This window comes from Rhagoletis pomonella, unplaced genomic scaffold (genome assembly GCF_013731165.1).
Source record: "Rhagoletis pomonella isolate Grant_MI unplaced genomic scaffold, Rhpom_1.0 Rhpom_scaffold_00002, whole genome shotgun sequence".
Lineage (NCBI taxonomy): Eukaryota > Metazoa > Arthropoda > Insecta > Diptera > Tephritidae > Rhagoletis > Rhagoletis pomonella.
The window spans coordinates 9,275,903-9,294,916 of record NW_023458556.1 but is presented as its reverse complement, the minus strand read 5'-3'; the positions used below and the strand labels follow the sequence as shown (position 1 = coordinate 9,294,916).

Sequence of the window (19,014 nt, the reverse complement as noted above, 5' to 3'; positions counted from 1 at the left end):
AAATTAAAGATTGCACTATTCGACAGTTTGCAGGGTTTTAATCGGTATAAATAAGGCCTGGCAGTTACAAGAAAACCAGGGAGCGGGGGTTAGCATGGTCAAAGTGATAAAAACAGTGCTCGGAAGGTCCTCAGTGCGTTTTCGCGAAATCCGAAGATTTTGTCGCGTTATGTTGCAAAATCCGTACGCAGATCGCAGTTTTTCGTACAAAAGGTAAAGCGGAAAACTTCATTGAGATGTTCTACAGCTCAAACAGCGCCAGACCGAGGCGCAAAGTAGAATGTTACAGCGAAATCCCGCATTCGGAAGTTGTATGAAATCTAAATTAAAAAATACAACTGCATTGTTATGGACTACGAAACCTACTGCTATAAAAATTCAAAATATATTGCAGGTCAAGATTTTTATACTGGTGCAAGTCGTCAAGATGCCCCTGAAAGTTGTAAGCTGAAAAGGAGGTCCAAATTTCCAAAAAACCACATGGTTTGGCAAGCTATTTGATCCTGTAGCCGTAAGAGCAGCCCTTTTTTCCCATCCGGGACAATGAATGATCAAGTTAATCGGGATGAGTGCCTCAAAAGGCGTCTTCTGTCATTTATCAACAGATAAGGAGTAGGCCACTGTTCTAGGCGGACGTGGGAACCTGCCCTTATGCCAAGGACACATTGCCGTGGTATAATGCAAATAACATCTATTTTGTACCTCACGACTGCAATCCACCCAATAGCCCAGAGCTACGTTCTATTGGGGAATATTGGTGAAAAATATTGAAGAGTGCAAAACAAAGTAGTTGTGCGCATCGCGTAAAGTCGATGATGCAGTCGTGCAGAACATGAGGGCACGTGTGCGATGAAAATACCGATCACTTGCATATGGAGCAAATAATAACTAATATTTTAACATTTTAATAACATCTAAACTTCCAAGTTATATAATACAAAAAAAAAATAATTTCTAGTAATAATAGCTAGTTTGTTTCTGGTAGTAATTTCTAAGTGTCGCAGTTTTGGTGTGTTCACCCTTTACAAGAACTACTATTTTCGGCATTGTTGCTATTTGCAATTATACTCAGAACTTTGAAGGGTATATTTAAGTATAGTACATACATTACTTGGGGGTAGGTATCGTATTTTCATAGAACTACTACTTACTTATATAAGCATCAAAAACACGTGTCGATAGCATGTGGCTACAGCAATAAAAGCATTCGAATGTCTTAAATGGGTATGAATTTGCATACATATGTAGGTATATACATATGTATGTATATATATGGATATGTAAATCTATGCCTACCCAATAAACATTGGGCTTGGTTAACAATTCGAAAATGATTGGAAAACGAATATTTTTTTCGTGTCTCACCGTCGATAACGAATGTGGCATAGGTTAGTATTCGATTCGAGAACTAGGCCGTTCTCCAGCAAAACGGAACCTTCGTTATCCAATGTATTTGCCGTTCGTTATGAGAGAGAGAGAGTGATTGTGTTATATTTCCCTTCAAGAATGAGCTGCATTTTACTTTCTCTCGTGTTACTATGGTTTCCATTTTTTTTCGAACCCATCTCGAGTGTATTTCCAATATACTATGAACTATGGAAAACTAAGGTTGTTTATGAGTTCGTTCTCAGTTCGATATGCATATTGGATATCGAAGGTCATTTTCGAACGTTCGCCACAATGTTTATTGGGTACATATGTTTTTGCACTCATATACATAGTTACAGGTAATACTTCGCCGTCACCTTGACTGTCCTTAAAATTCTACACCTGGTTTAGTAATGTTAAATACGTACGTAAATAGAAAATATGTGTTGTCATAATCAGTGCAAGAGGTCTGCAATGAAAGGTTTTAAATTTTACATAGGGGTATTTGCCAACTGGCGTTACGTGACACTTGTATGACGAAGTGTTAAAAAAGGTCAAAATTTCAAAAAGATTTTTCCAGATTTGCGTAGCAAATAAATGGTTCCTTACTCAGTAAAAAAATTACAACTTTTGGTAGTAGCAATTTAAAGATATTAGTAAACATACGCGCTGGCGTGGCGTCACAAAAAACAGAAGTGGATTTAGACTTGGATCGGGCAACACAATTTGTATAAAAGTTGCTCTGGTAATATTGGAAATGTTCAAGGTTAATGTAAAAATATGGTATCCTTTTTGCTTAATCAGCTGAATTATCTGACGTGACGTTACCTGTCGTTACGTTACTAAAATTTCCATTCAAAAAGTATATTAATTCTATTGCTATTCTCAAAAATTAATTAAGGTGGGACACTTTTCATCAAACTCAACTCAAAACTGTCGGATCGCGGCAGTATTTTCGAAGCAGAGATAGCCGCTTAATATAGTATTTATTTGATGAGAAAGAGTAAACATTCTTTGAATTAGTTAATTAACCTGCATTCATTTGCATGCAAGAATCATTTAAAATGAATTTACCCAGAATTTAAAAATTTATAAAACTGCAAACCTAAAATTTTACTAGATACTAAAAAACATTGTATTCTGCGAAAAAAAATTTTATTCTGCGAAAATTTTTTTTATAACGTTTTAAAATTTTTCTTGTGAGTTTTTTTCGTTTTGGGGAAACCCTACAATTGTTTTCAAATAGTGTTTATTATGTAACATTTGTTTACTGGAACAGCAAAATCGATTTCTTTAAAATTTCTCCTTTTTGCGCACTTTGCACTAACAAATTTAATACCTACAATGAAATGAAAAACTCAAAAATCGGGCTCAACTGGTCTCTTGCAAATTTTATAAGCTTATATATAAAAAAAATTGTCAAGACGAGTGAAAAATGAAGACTCAGGTGAATTATGAACATAAAATTCCAGTTTTGAACCACTGTGCATCGTATCCTAAACTAACCCACCAACGTTGATTTTATTAGTTGACCCGCATGTTCTCAATTTGGTATTCAGTTAGTTCGTTTAAGCAGCAGCGTTTTGTAACATATCGCTTTTTCCCCACTTCAGTTCATCAGTGGTATTTTTACGAATTATGAGTGTGTGCCATATATGTATGTAATTATGCCAAAATACAAATAATGAAGTGTTTTATGATATCGGTCGCCCTCACATAAAGCCTAAAACTATAACACACACCAGACAGTTTAGCAGGATAGTAGGAGATGCTCAGCAAAACAATTAAAATGTCAACATCTAATTTTTTTTTTTAATTACATCCACGAAAATTTAAAAATGTTTAACAAATTTGTTAATATTCAATTTAACTGCTCTTTCTATGTATGCAGTTAAGATAAAAATGTTGTTAAGCCCCCAAACGAATAAATTAAAATGCAGTAATGGGGTTAGGTAAAATTGTCTGATGTTCATGAAAGGTCTTCGGCATAGCACTGTCCTTCCTGTTTTTTAACCGACTTCAAAAAAAGGAAAAGTTTATCAATTCGTTGAAAAAATTTTTATTTTTTTTTTTATGTATGTTACCGCATAACTTTGGACTACGTTAACCGATTTCTATTAATTCTTTTTCTAAAGGAAAGGTGTCCCATACTAAAGTGGTTTAGATCCGATCGTTGGATATTGAAGAAATTAACGATTATCTCAAATTTTTATATGGGAATTGATGTCGGTTTGGTTTTTTGCTTAAACATTACTTGTTTATTTAGAAATTTTCATGATGTTGATATTTTTAAAGACCACACTAATAGTCAGTCTGTCAACTCAATAGCACACCTTACCAATGCTACAAACAGCCCATTTACTACAAAGAATTTATATTTTCGATAAAAATAAATTAGCTCAACTTTTTTAAGTCTTCTCATTCAATGCTTTATGACATAATATCATTTTCCGCCATCCATCCATCCATACATACCTCCTACTCTGGTCGTTTCCAAAATGTGGCATTTGCCTTTAACGAATCGCGCTAAAATTACACAAAGGCACATACGCAGGAAGTAATGGAGCTCGAAAAGGGCATAAATCGCCAGCCCAGCAATTAGTAAATAACACCACCAAGGCAGCATGATTGGAAGCTATAATTTTTGTTTAGGTGTACCAAATACTTAATAGTTGCTGCGTTCAAAGCGTGAATGCGCGCGTATGTTGTCGATTAGCAAACCGATTTTGGGGGAAGAGCTAATTATCTTTGGCCAGCTGAATTCGACGTCTCTATGCAATGCAAATGTTGAGTTGTACTTCAGTTTGTCGTTGTGTTGGTAATTGTAATTGCGGTCGGCTTATGCGTGGCACTTATATGGATTTGCAATTGACAATTCAATCGCATCGCATTGGCTTCATTGAAATCAAAGGATTCGAAGTCTCATTAATTTTTAAGGATGTTTTGCACATATGTATGTACATATATGTATGATTGTGTGTGTGTAATTAGGTTGATAATTTGCACTTTTTGTACTTTTAGTATATTATGTATTATTTGTTACTTTTATGTCTTCTAATTAATTATTATACTTTTATAATATAAGCTTTGCTTAAATTAATTAATTACTCATGCGTAAATATTCTGTGTGTACATATACTTTTTTTTTTTTTGCTTTGGCATTTGGTGGGAGATCAATAGTTGTTGTGTAAGGTTTTTTTTACACCCGCGGACTACACACACTACACACACACACATTAACAATTCGTCTAGGCTTGATTTTGAGTAAAGTCACATTTTTGCATTTTCTTATCTATGCTGCTGACCATCTAAATTTTCTTAATTTTTTTCGCCATCCAGCTGTCTTTTTTTTGTTGAGTGTATACACTCTCACATGCTTCTTACTGAAACTGGGTCAGGATCCTTTCAATTTGCTGCCCTTTTGTGTATTCTATGTGAATAAAGAAAGCGATATGTATTTCCTATTCAACGCAGGTCTTGTGTAAAAGTGGGTAAAAATGCGCTATGTATGTATGTAGTAACACCGTTGATGGATATTGCCTTGCCACACAAAAATTTCTTTTGACTGCTCCTTTTCCTTGCCATCAGCTCCTTTAATGAAATTCACATCCGGCACTCAGCGTCAGTTCAGCAGTCATTATTGATGTGTATACAAATGTATTTACTTCACTAATCAGCTTACACAATTTATTTCCATGTAATTCTTATTTTAATGCTGGAGAAAATTTTGTTCTATCGAAATTCATTTAAATAAGTAGGCATGCATGCTCCCTTCTAAGGACATGATTGCAATTGTAAGAACGCCTCGTTGTCCACTTCATCAAACATTTCCACCAATTTTGTATTAGAATTAGACTTGTCGTATAAACATTGAAAACAGCAAAACATTTTATTTTACTTGCATCACCACTTTGCTTACATACATAAGTACATAAGTATATGTATAGCATAAGTAGGTATGTATAGCCTACTAAATTTTCTACTACTACAAAAATTTGCTTCTAAATTTCAACATTTCGTGCCCGCAACTAAGTAACTACTAATAACTCAGTAAAAAGCACAATTATTGTTGGTGCTCGCAGGACGATGACAGAAACTATTTTTACAATTTCCGTGTATTTTAGCGCCTGCGCTATAGAAAGCGAAAGAGCGTGCAACACGTGGGAGATGTGTGTAAGCATTTCCGCTTAAAAAGCTCAAAATATCAAAGTGGAATATGAAAATGGCAATGGCAATGTTGCTAAGATCTCTTGCGGAAATTCAAAACAAAACAAAAATAAAACACACAGCACTGACCTAGCACAAGGATAAAAGCAGGGCGCGTACATACATACATTAAAATAATTCAAGTGTACATCACTTGGGAAGAAACATTAAGATTTATGGGGCTATCCCTAAACCAGCAGTAATTACTTCCATTTAAAGTACAAAACCGCGTATGTGAGATTGCATAAATTATTTTCTAGAGAGTAAAAACACTCATATTTCAAAAATGGTTCTCGTTTTTATAAAGCAATCGCATTTCTGGCTAGTATATTTCAGAATGAATGGATAAGGCTTGAGCCAAGAGCTTAAGTGAGTAAATCCAATTTTTGGCAAAAAATGTCAGTTACGCGATTTTGCAGAACGACGATACGCGGTTTTGTGCTTTAAACGATGATATGTACCTTTTCGTGTGATACGCTTTTTTCGCTTACTACTTTAGTATCTCGACGAAATAATGACCTATTTTTTAAAGTGTGTTAAAGTGTTTAACTTTTTGGTTACAGATTACGCAGGGCCATAAAAAAATCGGCGAAAGGTTCTTTTTACAGGACTTTGTGTTCGATATTTTCTTAGGGTCACTGAACACAGATCTGAAGCTCGCTTCGATCCATCACGTCATAATTTTTCCCTAACCTCAAAATTATATATTCCACAGTTTCATCGTAAAAGTTACACTTACTACACCTTTTGTCTTTTATAAGACCTAGTTTTGACGCTGCTAGCAAACAAATCCCTGTTAGTAATCCCATCAGAAGTTTGGAGTCGGTTCTTCCTGTTTATATTAAAAAAAAATCATTTGAATTTCCGGGTCGGTGCAGTACACTGCAGCACCTAACTATTCGTCCATTTTAGAACCGTCTGTGTAAATGAGTCAACCGACAACCTCTATATTAGCTTCTAGAGACTTTTCAAAACCCAGACGGGGGATCACGTAGTCTGTTCTCCCCGTCAAGATTGACGCTATACTTGGCATTCTAAAATTGTATATCCCGCTGGAATTCACAAGTGGTTTGGTTTAGCCTTGGCCGTTTCCCTAGGGCACGAACCTTTAAAAATATTTACTAGGGTAGGTGTTAATTGGTTGTTGGCCTTTTCTAGGTCATCTTCAATTCGCAGCCACCTGGGTTAGTTTTGGATTACCGAACTGGGCCCGAATCGTGATCGAAGGATTACTCATTTCGAATCGAGTCAAATAAAACGACAGATGTTTTCTCTATGACACAATTTAAATGGACGAAGCGCATTCGCTATCTAATTTCGTGATCTCAAAATTAAATTTCGATTCGGAATTTTCAAAAGACGAGGACCTTCTAAGTACCTACCAGTTTTCTATTAGAAGTACTCGCTCGGAAGAAAGGTTTATATGTTTATGCTATGATAAGATAGTGACTCACCCCATTCGTTAATTTCGCGAAAGCCCTAGATGGTACGATGGGCGTTTTAGTCCACCCTACTATTTGTTGTCGTCTGCGCTTAAAGTCTTCAACCATTTCTCCCGTTCGGTAGCCACTTCCACCAAGTCCTCTGTGCTGTAATTAGACATTAGGTAAGTGCAACTTCTTTCTTACCACAATCATAGCTCTTACCCTGCCTTCTAACTTCATGTAGTATGAGCAGAACTTCGCTGAATTAAGTCCGGATATCCCCCCGCCAGCCGCAAGTCGAAGCTCTTGGCCCAAGCCCACGTCGAACGACTCCTAATCCACCGTTATGAGGAGCTCGTTCGAAGTAAATTTATTGTATTGAAGATTTACTTGAAGGACCCTCAGCATCAGCGAGTCGCTCGTCCTTCATCTCATTCTGCACTTCTAGTACCTCATCACCATCCTTAGCTGCCTCGTCCACTATTTTCAGGCCAGTCACGTTATCGAAACCTAGATCTTTCTCGATTTCTCCTACTTCTAGCGTATTTGTGTTATCGTCTTTTAGGTTACGCTTTTTCAGACGCAAATATATGCTGCCCATACCCCACGACATTTTGCCATACTCTGGGTACAACAAGTCTTCAGCCTCTTTGTTGATTTGGAGTATGTAGCTCTGGCCCTCATCCGTCGTCTTAGATACGTGAAGTACCTTCCAATCCCGTGTTGGTATATTCGGATTTTGTGCCTGTAACAAGCGCAGGGCGTAATCCGACTTCACCACGTAGGGGATCCATACCTTCGCCTTCGGAATTGTGGGGATCAGAACTCTGTCCACCACTTCTAAGTGTGCATTGTCCCCTTGCCTTTGTAGGTTTGGAACTGCTTGCTTTAGCCATTCCAGTGCTGCGCTGTCCTTGCATTTAAGGAGCTTGACCCCGTAAAACCAGCCTTCGCCGTCAAATGTAGGCATGGGTTTGTCCGGCTCTTCATGCATTTGCCTGATCATTAGACTCAATAGCTCACCCTCTACAGATTTCCACTTTTCAGTGGTCATCTTGCCATAGGGATCACTATGATCCAGCAGCGCGACAGTCAGGTGCTGCTCGGCTACCTCACTTAATCCTACAGAATCTGGGATCCCATCTATATCTTCGCCGTTCTTAGCTTGCGCGCTGCTCTTTAACAAAGCCGCCTTCGAAGTCGACGGATCATTGTCGTCGCGGTTTTCCCGCCTTACGGCCTTGTGAAGTGGTTTATCGTCTATCGTATCATTTTTCGCAAGGCGCTTCCTTTCAAACTCGCCACTAGCGTGCTTCTCCTCTATACTGTTAGGGTATCTCCGATTTGTTGTAGCATAATGTTCTCTATCGAACTGTGCACGTTCTGACCTTACCGTCTCTCTTGCCCACGCTAAGCGCTCCTTCTCACGGCTTGTCAGGTAAACCACGGCTCCAAAGCGCTTGATTATGCGCAGTGCCGCTTTATATTGCGATAGAGCTTTCTTCCGCTCTCTTTTCCGCGCCTTTTTGGCCTCTGCTCTCTCCGCTTCTTTGCTAGGGCTTGCTAAATGCTCCCTCTCTCCTGCCGAGCTCTCATCACTGTTGGAGTCGTAACCCTCTCTTCTCCTAAGAGCTTTAACGAGCAACTTCCATTCATCTTCATTATTTTCGTAATTTATGTTTTTGTTTTTATTTGTATTCATCTTGGTCGTACGACCACCTGCCCGACGAGGCGGGCCCAGTGGTCAAAAAATTTTGTGGGGAAATATATAGTCCACCGCAGTAGCGCCCCTTGCCACGGTAAGGCCACCGTTACTCCCTGAGGCGGCCCGGTTTCAGGAAGGCTCCGTTATTAACAGCGGAAATTAGACCCCCCTGGCTGCAAATCGTCCAATAGGCACGGTAACGCGTAACACCCTGGATTAGGGGGTTGGCAGTTCTTGGTCGCTGTTCGCCAGCAGCCCTAAGCTGGAAAAGGGGTAGCGCAGAAGCTGCAAAAGCGGCTGCAAAGCGGCTGCGTTACCCCAGGCCAGGGAAGGACTGATTGGTGATTCAGTTAAGCCTCCACACCAACGGCAAGGTGCCTGCCCCAGCGGAGGAAAAGAAATGTACAAGTTGACTCGAATTGGGTAAAAATTAACCCTAATAATATTTTATGACTAAGTTTTGATGACAAAAATGTGGAAATCCGAGAACTGTTTTGTCCCTCAATAGCATGTTTCAAGCTATAAATGTTGGTACAAAAACACGTTTCCCTTACAGAGCATCAGACTTAGTTAAAATAAACTATGAAAAAGTTGGTAAAAAACTTTTATGTGATTAAAAAATAATCAAAAACTTCAAAAAATTTACGTGGACTAACTAAATTAAAATTAAATTAATTAAACCCTTCTTGGGCTGTAATTTCAGAAAAGTAATTTTGAATTGACATTACGTATACGTACCGCACACCCCACTTTGTAATGGATTAGGGGAGTTTTGGCCGCTGGGGAAAATTATTATTTTTTTTTTGTTTTTTAAGTGGCTGCCAAATTGTGGACAAATGACGCTTACGACAAAATTTTACTAAAGAAAATCTTTCATAAACTCAAAGCTAATTAATATTAAACATTAAAAATTAGATAATTTAAGAATTTTTTGAACTAGTAACATTTTCAGCGACTTTGGAGAATATCTATTTTCGCGTTTTTGAGAAATTGCATTCCAAACTTCAATCGCGATGTCCCACAACCTGCCGACCAATCAACATACGACAATCTTTTACCCAGGCGACGATACGAGCTGCCACATTCAAAAATGTGTATATTATTCATCGTTTTTATCGTTGCTTTTCTCATCACTACGCTATCGTCGTTCATAGCTTGAGATCCATCAAAGAGTTTGAAAAGTTTGCTGAGGAGTAAGACTTCCCATGGCCAGATACATACATTTTATGCTTTCTCTAGGCCATAAGTAAAATGGCTAACTATGCCTGGATGCCTGAAAAAATGCTCTACGGTTTTCGGATTAAAAAGGTGTTTTTAATTTTTTTGTTTTTTTTTCAATATTACTTTACTTAGTTTATTTTTCGCAGAAGTTAGTTAAGTAGTTTATACATTGCAATTAATTATCAGAAGTATCAACTAATAATATGTACATATGTGTGTTTAATATATTTGTGTAATTATAAACTCTGGAGGCCTGTTTAATGAAATCAAATTATTACAGTTTTATCAATGAACACATTTTACTGTAATAGATATATAAACCCAGTTAGTCACTAAACTTAAGGATGATTTAGTTAAATACACAAAAACAATAACAAACAATAATTGTTTTAAAACAGCTACGAACCTTTCGTTTGAATACAGCACAAGCAATTTATTATAACGAATTTTGTTTTTTTTTTTATTTCGCGAAAATATTAAAATAAAACTTTAATTACTTTACTAATTGTTTTGTTAATTACCTAACACTAATGTTTGCTAAAGAAATTGTTGTATGCAATACATATGTATAATTTGCGCAAGTTCTATAAAACAATTGATTTGCACATATATATATATTTTTTTTTAATTTAACAAATTGTTTGCTGTTATTTTTTCTTGTTAATCTGCGTGTGCTGTTTGCGGTTCAGTTTGTTACTGTAGTCCTTATACATTCATATGTATATGCTTAGTTGTGTATGCGAATTTTTTCCAAGCAAACTGATATATGCCCATAGCCAAATGCAGAAATTCCAAAATGATATATGTATATTTAATTTAACATTAGCCTGCGAATTAGATATGAATGCTGTTCGCCAAAATTTTAAATTTGTTAAACTACGTGTCAGTCAATGGCGGACCCACGGGCGGTGTTTTCACACCCAAAACCCCCCTGGATCCGCCACTGAAACACGCACTATATGCGCTTTTACTGTGATCGCAAAAATACATATGCATATGTATATAACTTAGAGAAAGTGCATTCATTTACAAGTTGTCAAGTAACTTAGATATTCAGTGAAGTGCTTTTAAATGAAGCGACGCGTTTTTTGTTATTTCCAAATTCCAAAATATTTAAATTATTAGCGTTAGCTAGGCGTCTTGTGCACTAGATGAATATGGGTTAGCTAACGTATGTAATTCCATATGCAAAGCAATTAGTATATGTATACATATGTATATGGGCGTATAAAGAAGGTAAACTTATTTTTTCTCATTTCGTCTAAATTAATAAGTATGTATGTACTATTAATAACTATGTATGTATATATACGTATATATATATATATATATATAAGTTGGTGTGTATATGCAATCTTGATTTCATTATAAATTTTATGTGTGTTTGTATAAGCAAAATATCGCTGCGTCGCGGTTTTTTTTAGATTCTGGGCGGTGTTTTCGCACTTTTGTTAATTCAAGACATTTGACGTTTTCAAGCACAACAATTAACAATTACAGTTAGATGACGACTCAAAAGGAGTGTCACTTTATCGTACAATAAAAGCTTAATTTAATTATATTGTATATTGATTTTGTTCATTCATATTTGTCTAAGGAAAGTTTACGTTTGTTCTCGCTGTTTTGATTGCACTGAATCATCTGATTATTTCATTTGTCTTTCAAAACTTCGTCCGACTCCCGTTCAATGTGACACATCTCTTTTAAATTGCAATTTGCTATAATTTGGGTATACTGATCTTTTAACGCTTTTAAGCTGCAAAGGTCTTGATCCTGTGGGCAGCCGGGTAGCCGAATCGGGCGTTCCTGATGCAATGTTAAAACCATTGAACCATTTTCTCTATTACATCTGAAATATTTTCACAAAATTTAATATAATAAAAATGTTTTTTTGTTTTTTTTTTGTTGTACGTACTCATATAGCACAAAAGCTAAATTGGTAGCAAACGCGTCAATCACACTAGTGCGCCAAGCGCGTTCACGTTTAAAGTCCCGATATGTTAAAGGTTCTGCATCTTTGTAGAGACCCAGGTGTGCCAAAACCTTCAGCAATGTGCCAGAATGTGTAAAGTAAAATGTGGCATTTGGTTTGTGCGAATTCGGGCTGCAAGGCAATGGAACAAATTCATTATACAAAGTGCAAAATACTATACAATTTAAAAAAGTAATGGGAGCCTAGGGCGAATTGGAACTCTAAGTAGTCGCTTTTCCTGCCTAGATGAGTGCTACTTACTCAATATATTCAAACATATTTTCCATTGCAGCACAGGCCATGCGATGCGTCAGTTCATAACCATAACCATCGTTCCAATAATACTCCAGATCTTCGAAAAATTCTAATGCTTTGATTGTGTCCCGATTAAAGAGATTACACCACACCGATAGATCTCGGCGATGATTCCAAGCTGTCTCAAAACCGCAAATAGTATAAATAAGTTTCGCCTCTTCGGCTGTAATGTTTTTGACTTGTGTGCGACGACGAATAAAGTTAACGGCATCAATCATTTCGGGTTCGTGCAGAAAACGTTCAGAATTGTCAAATGTCTTTGGATTTTTATCAACGTCGACCTTCCAGCGTTTGCAAAGTTTATAGAACTGCAAGTAAAGAAAAATTTATTAAAAATTATTTAAAAAGTAAAAAAATATAAATAAATAAATTAGTGTTCGCTACGTGAGCCTAGAAACTCATATTGAAGCACATTTTGACGGGCTCCACAAAACCTAAACATGCAAATACATAGTTCATTCACAAAAAATAGTAAAATACTAATCTGTATATCTACGGAACGATAACTTTCAAAAACTTCTGCAAAATCTTGAAGGAATATGCATATCTTCGATGTTTTTGGAAAAGCGCCCATCGACCAATTGCAAAACCGGCTATCTTACGGCACTCAAATTTTACAGGAGAGCGAAAAAACGGCTTTTCTTTGAAGGCATTGCCTTGATAAGCGGCATTTGCTCCAGCTATTATTTTACAAATTTGCCGTTTTAATAACGATTTAACAATTTTTATGCATAAATCTCGATGCCTGGAGTTGAAGGTTAGCAAATCTCTTTTTTGCCACAACGGGGATTTAGGCGGTTTTGCAAAAACATCAACGATTTGTAAATATATTGCTTGGCTTTTCATCATCATATTGTCATAAAATTTAAATTTTCTCTTCTTATGTACCTGCAACAGGTTCATACACCACGACCGTGTTGTCCACGCAACCGACCGCCAAGGCGGCTTTGTGCGCGTGGAACGACAAGCAAGTCGGGTAGCCGATTTTTGTGCCCATAAAGCCCTCGGTGCCACGCAACGTATTCAGCGCTCGTCCGCTTTCCTGATGTAGCGCAATGCCTTGCGCGCTGCCGCACGCTACAATATCCGCCGATGCGTGACTAGCGATTACGGCCACATCTGGGCCCGCTTCCCAGCTGGACACAGCAGCTGCTTGTCGTAAATCAAAGATACGCACGCGTCCCTGTGCACAACCTGTGATCAGGGTGGGTTGGTTTTCCTTCAGGCAAACGGATAGTATGGCACCAATGTGTTCGCGAAAGACGCATATTCGCGCCTCTTGTGGCGCTAGACGCTTATCGAACAGCCGCACGCTGCCATCAGAACAACCTGCTACCACAATGCTGCTATTCAAATTATAGGAGAATGGCGCCAATACGCGCACGCACGCCTCGCTACCTATCGGTATGTCACCGTGTTTCAGCTCTCGCTCTACATCCCAGATGCGTAGGAACCGCGAAATACCACCACCCACAACCAGGTGCTGTCTACATTGCTGCCAAGCGGTGACTATGCCGGTACGCATCAAGTCACGTCGGTGTTTCAACGAAGACGAACCAGAGCCGGAACCGGAACCGGAACCGGAACCAGTACCACTACCACCACCGCCACCACTGCCACCGTGCGAACCATTATAAGCAGCATTCATAGCGGGGATACCCTCGAAGGCAGTTATTAGCTGTGACTCAGGTTGATCCTCAGTACCTGGTTGCCATACACGCACAACGCCATCCTCGTGACCTGCCAGTATCAAGCCAATGTCATGTGCATTCAGAAATTCAATGGCACTAACGCGAGCGGTTAAACTTTGTTGTTGCTGCTGTAGATACTGTTGCTGATGGTGCTGCATGTGCGCCGATGGCGACGACGATGAACCGCTCGACTCGCCGATGTGATTGCTGCTGGCTTGTGGCACATATGAGCGCACTGAATTGCGCACCCAATCATAGACTAGTACTTTCTCCTTGTAAGCGACGGCGAGCTGTGTTTCATATGGCAGCAATTTGACAATGGCAGGCGTGTGTTGGGTCTTTAGCATGCAAGTCTGCGTGTCAATTCGGCAGCCGCGCATGAGCTGGTCTTTGGACTGTCGCCGCATTATTTCATTGCGGCAAAAACGAAATTGTCGGGAGCGCAATTCAGGAGAATTCGTATCTGCGGGAAATACCTGTTGTCCCTCTGTACCCTCGGCGGAGGCGTAGCGATTCTTACCGGGTCTCATAAAGTACGAATTAGCCCATGATATGAACTCGGTTTGCAGGATCGGTTTCAGCGCTGTCGACTTCGGCTCATAGTTGCTTTCGCTCGTACTGCTGCGAGCTGAATGTGAACCATCACCACCGCCACCGTTGCCACCTGTATTCATGTGCAAACTTGTAGTTGCGCCGACTGCAAGGCCGGAACCCATTAAGCCAGCACTGCGGCTGCCGTTTAGTGGAACACAACTGTCCGTTTCATCCCCCATGGAAGTAGTACGTAATTTACGTTGTAATAGCGCCTGATGATCAGCGCTGTTCATCACATTCGCAGCTAAAAGCTTGTTATGTCGAAGCTTATTCGCCCAATTGCTGGCGTTTTGATGCCCCACCTGTACACCGGCACCTACTGGTGGTGATTCACCACTTAAAAAGTTGCCGCGTGTTGACGGGCTCGGGGGTAAGCTAACACTCGAATTGCATTTGTCGCTGGTGGCCTCTTTGGCGGTGATTAAATCGACCGACTTATCACGTACGTAAGCTATAATTTTTTGTGCTGTTTCTGCCACTTCCGGAAATGGATCATGGCCAAGATTATAAATACCTTGCCACAATCGTAAAAATATCGCTTGAAATGGTATGGCTGTGGAGACCATGTTTGATATCGAACTTGAGCTAGCACCTCGCCGCATAGAAACGTGGCGTTCTAAGCTGTGTGTAGAATGGTGCACCACCGCTGGACTGGGTGCACCAGCCATACTATGGGCTACACTGGCACTACGCTCACTGCCGCTAACTGATGTTGTCAGCGCCAAATTAGGGCTCGAACTACTCATTTGCTCCTGCATGTACACCGTTACGAACTGCGATTCAAACAGCAACACCATCCACTGCAGGGCTGCAGCCAGCTCCAAGCGCACCAAAGGAGACATGTCCTCCCCCACAGTATCCAAGAGTGTAATGGCAATTATGCGATCAATATTATTTGCGTGCTCTTCTCGATCAGTCACTGAACTAATAAATGTGCCCAATGCGAAAACAGCAGCTGCGCGAACTTCTGGTATTGGATCTTTGAGCAGGGGATATAGTTTTTCGTGTGCCAAATCTCGAACACCGGACCATCTAGCTTTCTCGAAATTTTGCCAAAGCATGCCTAAGACAATTGAGTAAGAGTAGTTAAGAAGTATGTTATGAAAAAGTAGTATCAAGATGCCGCATAACTATGTATGTACTCTTGCAAGAACTTTTGGTTTGCTTAAATGTGGAGAAGCAAAGAATCAATTCTATATTATACAAAGTTGAGCGTTATTAATGTTCCACCTCCTCACAGCACCAAAAGTCCAGCAAGGTTTTAATAAAAATTAAACAATTATCCAATCTCATTACCTAGGCATATAGCTAGCCATTGACGAAGTAGCCAACTCTCGTCGTTCAGTTGCTCCAGGCATATCGACACTAAGGAACCTTGCAAAGCGCTTGTTTTGCCCAGCAAAAAGTCGTTCACAATGCAAGCCAACACAAACGCAGACAGCGTACGGTGTTCCTTGGATACTGTTGTGTCTTGCAGAACAGACAGAAAGTATTTATGTTCTTTCACCAAGTCTACCTGACAATTCGGATCCACTGCTAAAATTTTTGCCCATATAAAAACGAGCACCGGTCGCAATTCCTTGGCCGAACTCTGCAACAGTTTAAGTACGTAGGGAAAGATGCCCACACCAAGTGCTAAATTTACCGCCCATGGGCCGAGATCAAGAAAACGTGCAAGTAGCTCTAGGGCGCGCAATCGATGCACCTGTGAAAGCAGCACCTGTAGTACAATGGGTAACTGCTCTGGCGGAGAGCGCGATTCGGATTCTCGATCTAGCCATACTTGGAACGCCGTTAGTTGTTGTTCAAAAAATGGTAACTGCCGATACGGTGCACCTTTTTCCAATATTTCAGGCAGCTGCTGCAATGCGTAATCCACGACTAAATCCCAAGCGGACCACATGTGATGACGGAAGCATGGCGGTAATGCCGGATGCGATACAGGGATACAATCATGCGAACGTAATATACGCTCGGCGAGTAGAAAATTACGAAATAAACTGGCGACCAGCAAATCCTGGCGAAACAAACGCTGAAATAGATCGCGTGGCAAAGTATTCCATGCAATAGTGTCAGTGATGGCAGTAAATATCCAATTCAATTCTCCCATCATTGTCCGCCGGTCATTTACTTTCCCCGGTATCTTGTCGACTTGCTCGCTCTGTATGAGCGGAACCAGCTCGAATTTCTCTTGCATTGTATACCACTTAAGGGCGATATTTATTGGCGTGGTTAGGCAGGATGTGAATAAATCTGCTGGGAGATTGGCATTCATAGGCAATATCTCATTGACAGAGCATGCGGCCAAATGTATGCAATTTTTATAGCTAACAAATGGTGTTAATATAGATGGTGGCTGTCCAGGACCGCCGCGTTGACCCGATTTTTCTAAATCCCGTTCATGCTGTTCTGCAAATTGTTGAAACGAATTTATAATTATACCAGCGTTAGAGCAATCGTAAACATAAATTGATGGAGCACCCATCCAGCTTTGTAGCTCAAAAATGCTCAAAGGTATATATTGCGTGAATGTCTTGTTGAATACCCAAATTTCGCCATTAGCAGTTGGTTTAGGCACACCATGCCCATTGTAGTGGAAAAGAATGCGCTCGCCTTTTGCATTGCGCCGCAGTGATGTACACAGCTTTTTTACGTCTTCAGCTGTGGGATCATGGCATTTCTTATAGCGTGCGCGTGGCTGCCAACGCTCATATTGCATTTGTAAATTGTTTCCAATCAATTCCATTGCTTTTGGCGCCGAAACCGAAGAGGGATCGACCCAGCATTCTAAACGTGCACAGGGCTGTATCTTTACGACGTCTGGTGGATCAACGCCTATATTCAGACAAAGCACTAACACAACACTAGCTGTTTTCATTCGCTCTCTTATGCGCCAAGCAACCGGCTTGCACCTTATGCCCTCAATCTTTTCCTGATGTCGTTTTGCTTGAAAGCAAAGTGGGCAATGCTTATCAGGTACTATGATACCAAAGGACCCATTTGTCAGCTGCTGCAACATTGGTAACATTTGTTGACTATCAGACATTGAGGTTTTGCGGCTGCCACTGCCGGCACAACCGCCTCCACTGCTGACACCTCCGATGACAAATGAAGTAACAAGACGCCCATAATTCCGTCCACTATCCATTTAGCACGAGCACTAAGAATTTTTTATATATACCTCGAAAACCAAGAATATCCAGCGAAATAGTTGATTATAATGGCCGTGGCCGACTTTAAATCCGATTCTGCTTATGAAAAACAATTTCCAAGGTTACAATTTTCAGAATTGACCTGTATATAAGCAATTATATTTGAAGTAGTCCTGCGATATCCAAAATTATAGCAGCGTCTGTACTTTTCAGATTTGTCGACCTATATCGTAAGGACTTTATTACGCCGTTCACAGGCCGCTTTTTTGATTGCCCCCGCCCTGTAGGCAGCAGCAGCTCAGCACGCAAGAAATTTGTATTCGTTCGGTTGAAAATTTATTTGTTTTACTTGTTGTAAATCATTTGTTACGCATCCTAAAGCCACTGGATAACTTAAATGCGTTTGTTCAATTTAATTATGACCACTTTTTTATTCTTAATTGAAAACCACGTTAGACGGAAAAATACGCAGCATTCTTTCACTTCTTTACCGAATTTGACGTTTACACCACTTTCATTCGTTGCTTTGCTTTCTCTGGCAGTTCGCGTCTTTTATGTTTTCTACGTCAACATGCAATTCGGTTGCAGTTGGTAGAGTTGCCAAGTTCATCTTTTCAAATTTCTAAACTGGAGATGACTCAACAACTCACAACTCATTTTACTGATGTACGCTATCCAAAATGATTGATTGATGAATCATATTGTATTTTTTGCGGTTATTTGGTTTTTCTAAGGCGAATTTATATAAGGTGCCTGTATTTGGTTTGTTTTTGTGCACAAACGCCTCTTTTTAGCTATTCTACTCTCAAGGAATAAATAAGAAATACATATGCTCTCTTTCGCTCACACACTCAAGCGAAATATAAAATTTTGCCATTTGGGTACCAGAGCAATTCACACCACCTGTTCTAGTAACACCACCTTATATGAAATCGTCTCGCGGTTTTCTGAGGGGGCGTACAATAAGATGGGGTAATATTTTCTTAAATATATATGTACATTTTTGTTCAAGAACACGAACGAAAATATTGGAATAATAAAACATGCTCCTAATCAACATTTTCTATAATTTATTTCTAAAATATAAACATATGAAGATGATTCTTGACAAAATCGACCCCCTTAGTAAGGCACTGTGTGTGGGTTCGCGTGTGTGTGCAAAGCTTTTGTAAGAGAGTTAACGGAGTGTCAAAACTCTAAAGCTCGTCGGCGATTTCAAGCATCCGTTGATGGTTACCCCAGCAACCGAGGCAATCGGAGATCGTCGTGTCACACGTACTTGTTGTCGGCTCGCGTTGATGGAAAATCAAAAATTTCAAGATTTTCCATCAACGCGACCGCTTGACAAGCGGTCTGTTTGATAGTG

General features: G+C 39.5%; 3 protein-coding genes across 3 annotated transcripts; all 3 read right to left on the bottom strand.

Moving 5' to 3' along the window:
- Nucleotides 1-7,127: 7,127 nt before the first annotated feature.
- Nucleotides 7,128-8,855, bottom strand: LOC118733021. Its single transcript, XM_036462178.1, has 2 exons — nt 7,221-8,855; nt 7,128-7,163 (listed from the first exon to the last, which is right to left on the bottom strand). The coding sequence occupies exon 1, from the start codon at nt 8,698-8,700 to the stop codon at nt 7,369-7,371; it is 1,332 nt and encodes a 443-aa protein (XP_036318071.1). The 5' UTR covers nt 8,701-8,855; the 3' UTR covers nt 7,128-7,163; nt 7,221-7,368.
- A 2,719-nt stretch (nt 8,856-11,574) lies between these two features.
- LOC118734436 (multiple inositol polyphosphate phosphatase 1-like) lies at nt 11,575-12,429 on the bottom strand. Its single transcript, XM_036464157.1, has 3 exons — nt 12,158-12,429; nt 11,840-12,028; nt 11,575-11,773 (listed from the first exon to the last, which is right to left on the bottom strand). The coding sequence occupies exons 1-3, from the start codon at nt 12,427-12,429 to the stop codon at nt 11,575-11,577; spliced, it is 660 nt and encodes a 219-aa protein (XP_036320050.1).
- On the bottom strand, nt 12,425-17,671 carry LOC118733020 (regulatory-associated protein of mTOR-like). The gene is made up of 3 exons (XM_036462177.1): nt 15,793-17,671; nt 13,100-15,559; nt 12,425-12,519 (listed from the first exon to the last, which is right to left on the bottom strand). Exons 1-3 carry the CDS (start codon nt 17,642-17,644, stop codon nt 12,512-12,514), a joined length of 4,320 nt encoding a protein of 1,439 aa, XP_036318070.1. The 5' UTR covers nt 17,645-17,671; the 3' UTR covers nt 12,425-12,511.
- Between the last annotated feature and the right edge of the window lie 1,343 nt (nt 17,672-19,014).

Excerpts from the sequence above, each read along its gene's own strand:
- LOC118734436 (XM_036464157.1), bottom strand. The coding sequence starts at position 12,429 with ATGATTGATGCCGTTAACTTTATTCGTCGTCGCACACAAGTCAAAAAC. Across the intron at positions 12,029-12,157 it reads AATATGTTTGAATATATTGA|CCCGAATTCGCACAAACCAA; the intron begins GTAAGTAGCACT and ends ATTGCCTTGCAG. Across the intron at positions 11,774-11,839 it reads TTAGCTTTTGTGCTATATGA|ATGTAATAGAGAAAATGGTT; the intron begins GTACGTACAACA and ends AAAATATTTCAG.
- LOC118733021 (XM_036462178.1), bottom strand. The coding sequence starts at position 8,700 with ATGAATACAAATAAAAACAAAAACATAAATTACGAAAATAATGAAGAT.
- LOC118733020 (XM_036462177.1), bottom strand. The coding sequence starts at position 17,644 with ATGGATAGTGGACGGAATTATGGGCGTCTTGTTACTTCATTTGTCATC. Across the intron at positions 15,560-15,792 it reads ATGGCTAGCTATATGCCTAG|GCATGCTTTGGCAAAATTTC; the intron begins GTAATGAGATTG and ends CAATTGTCTTAG.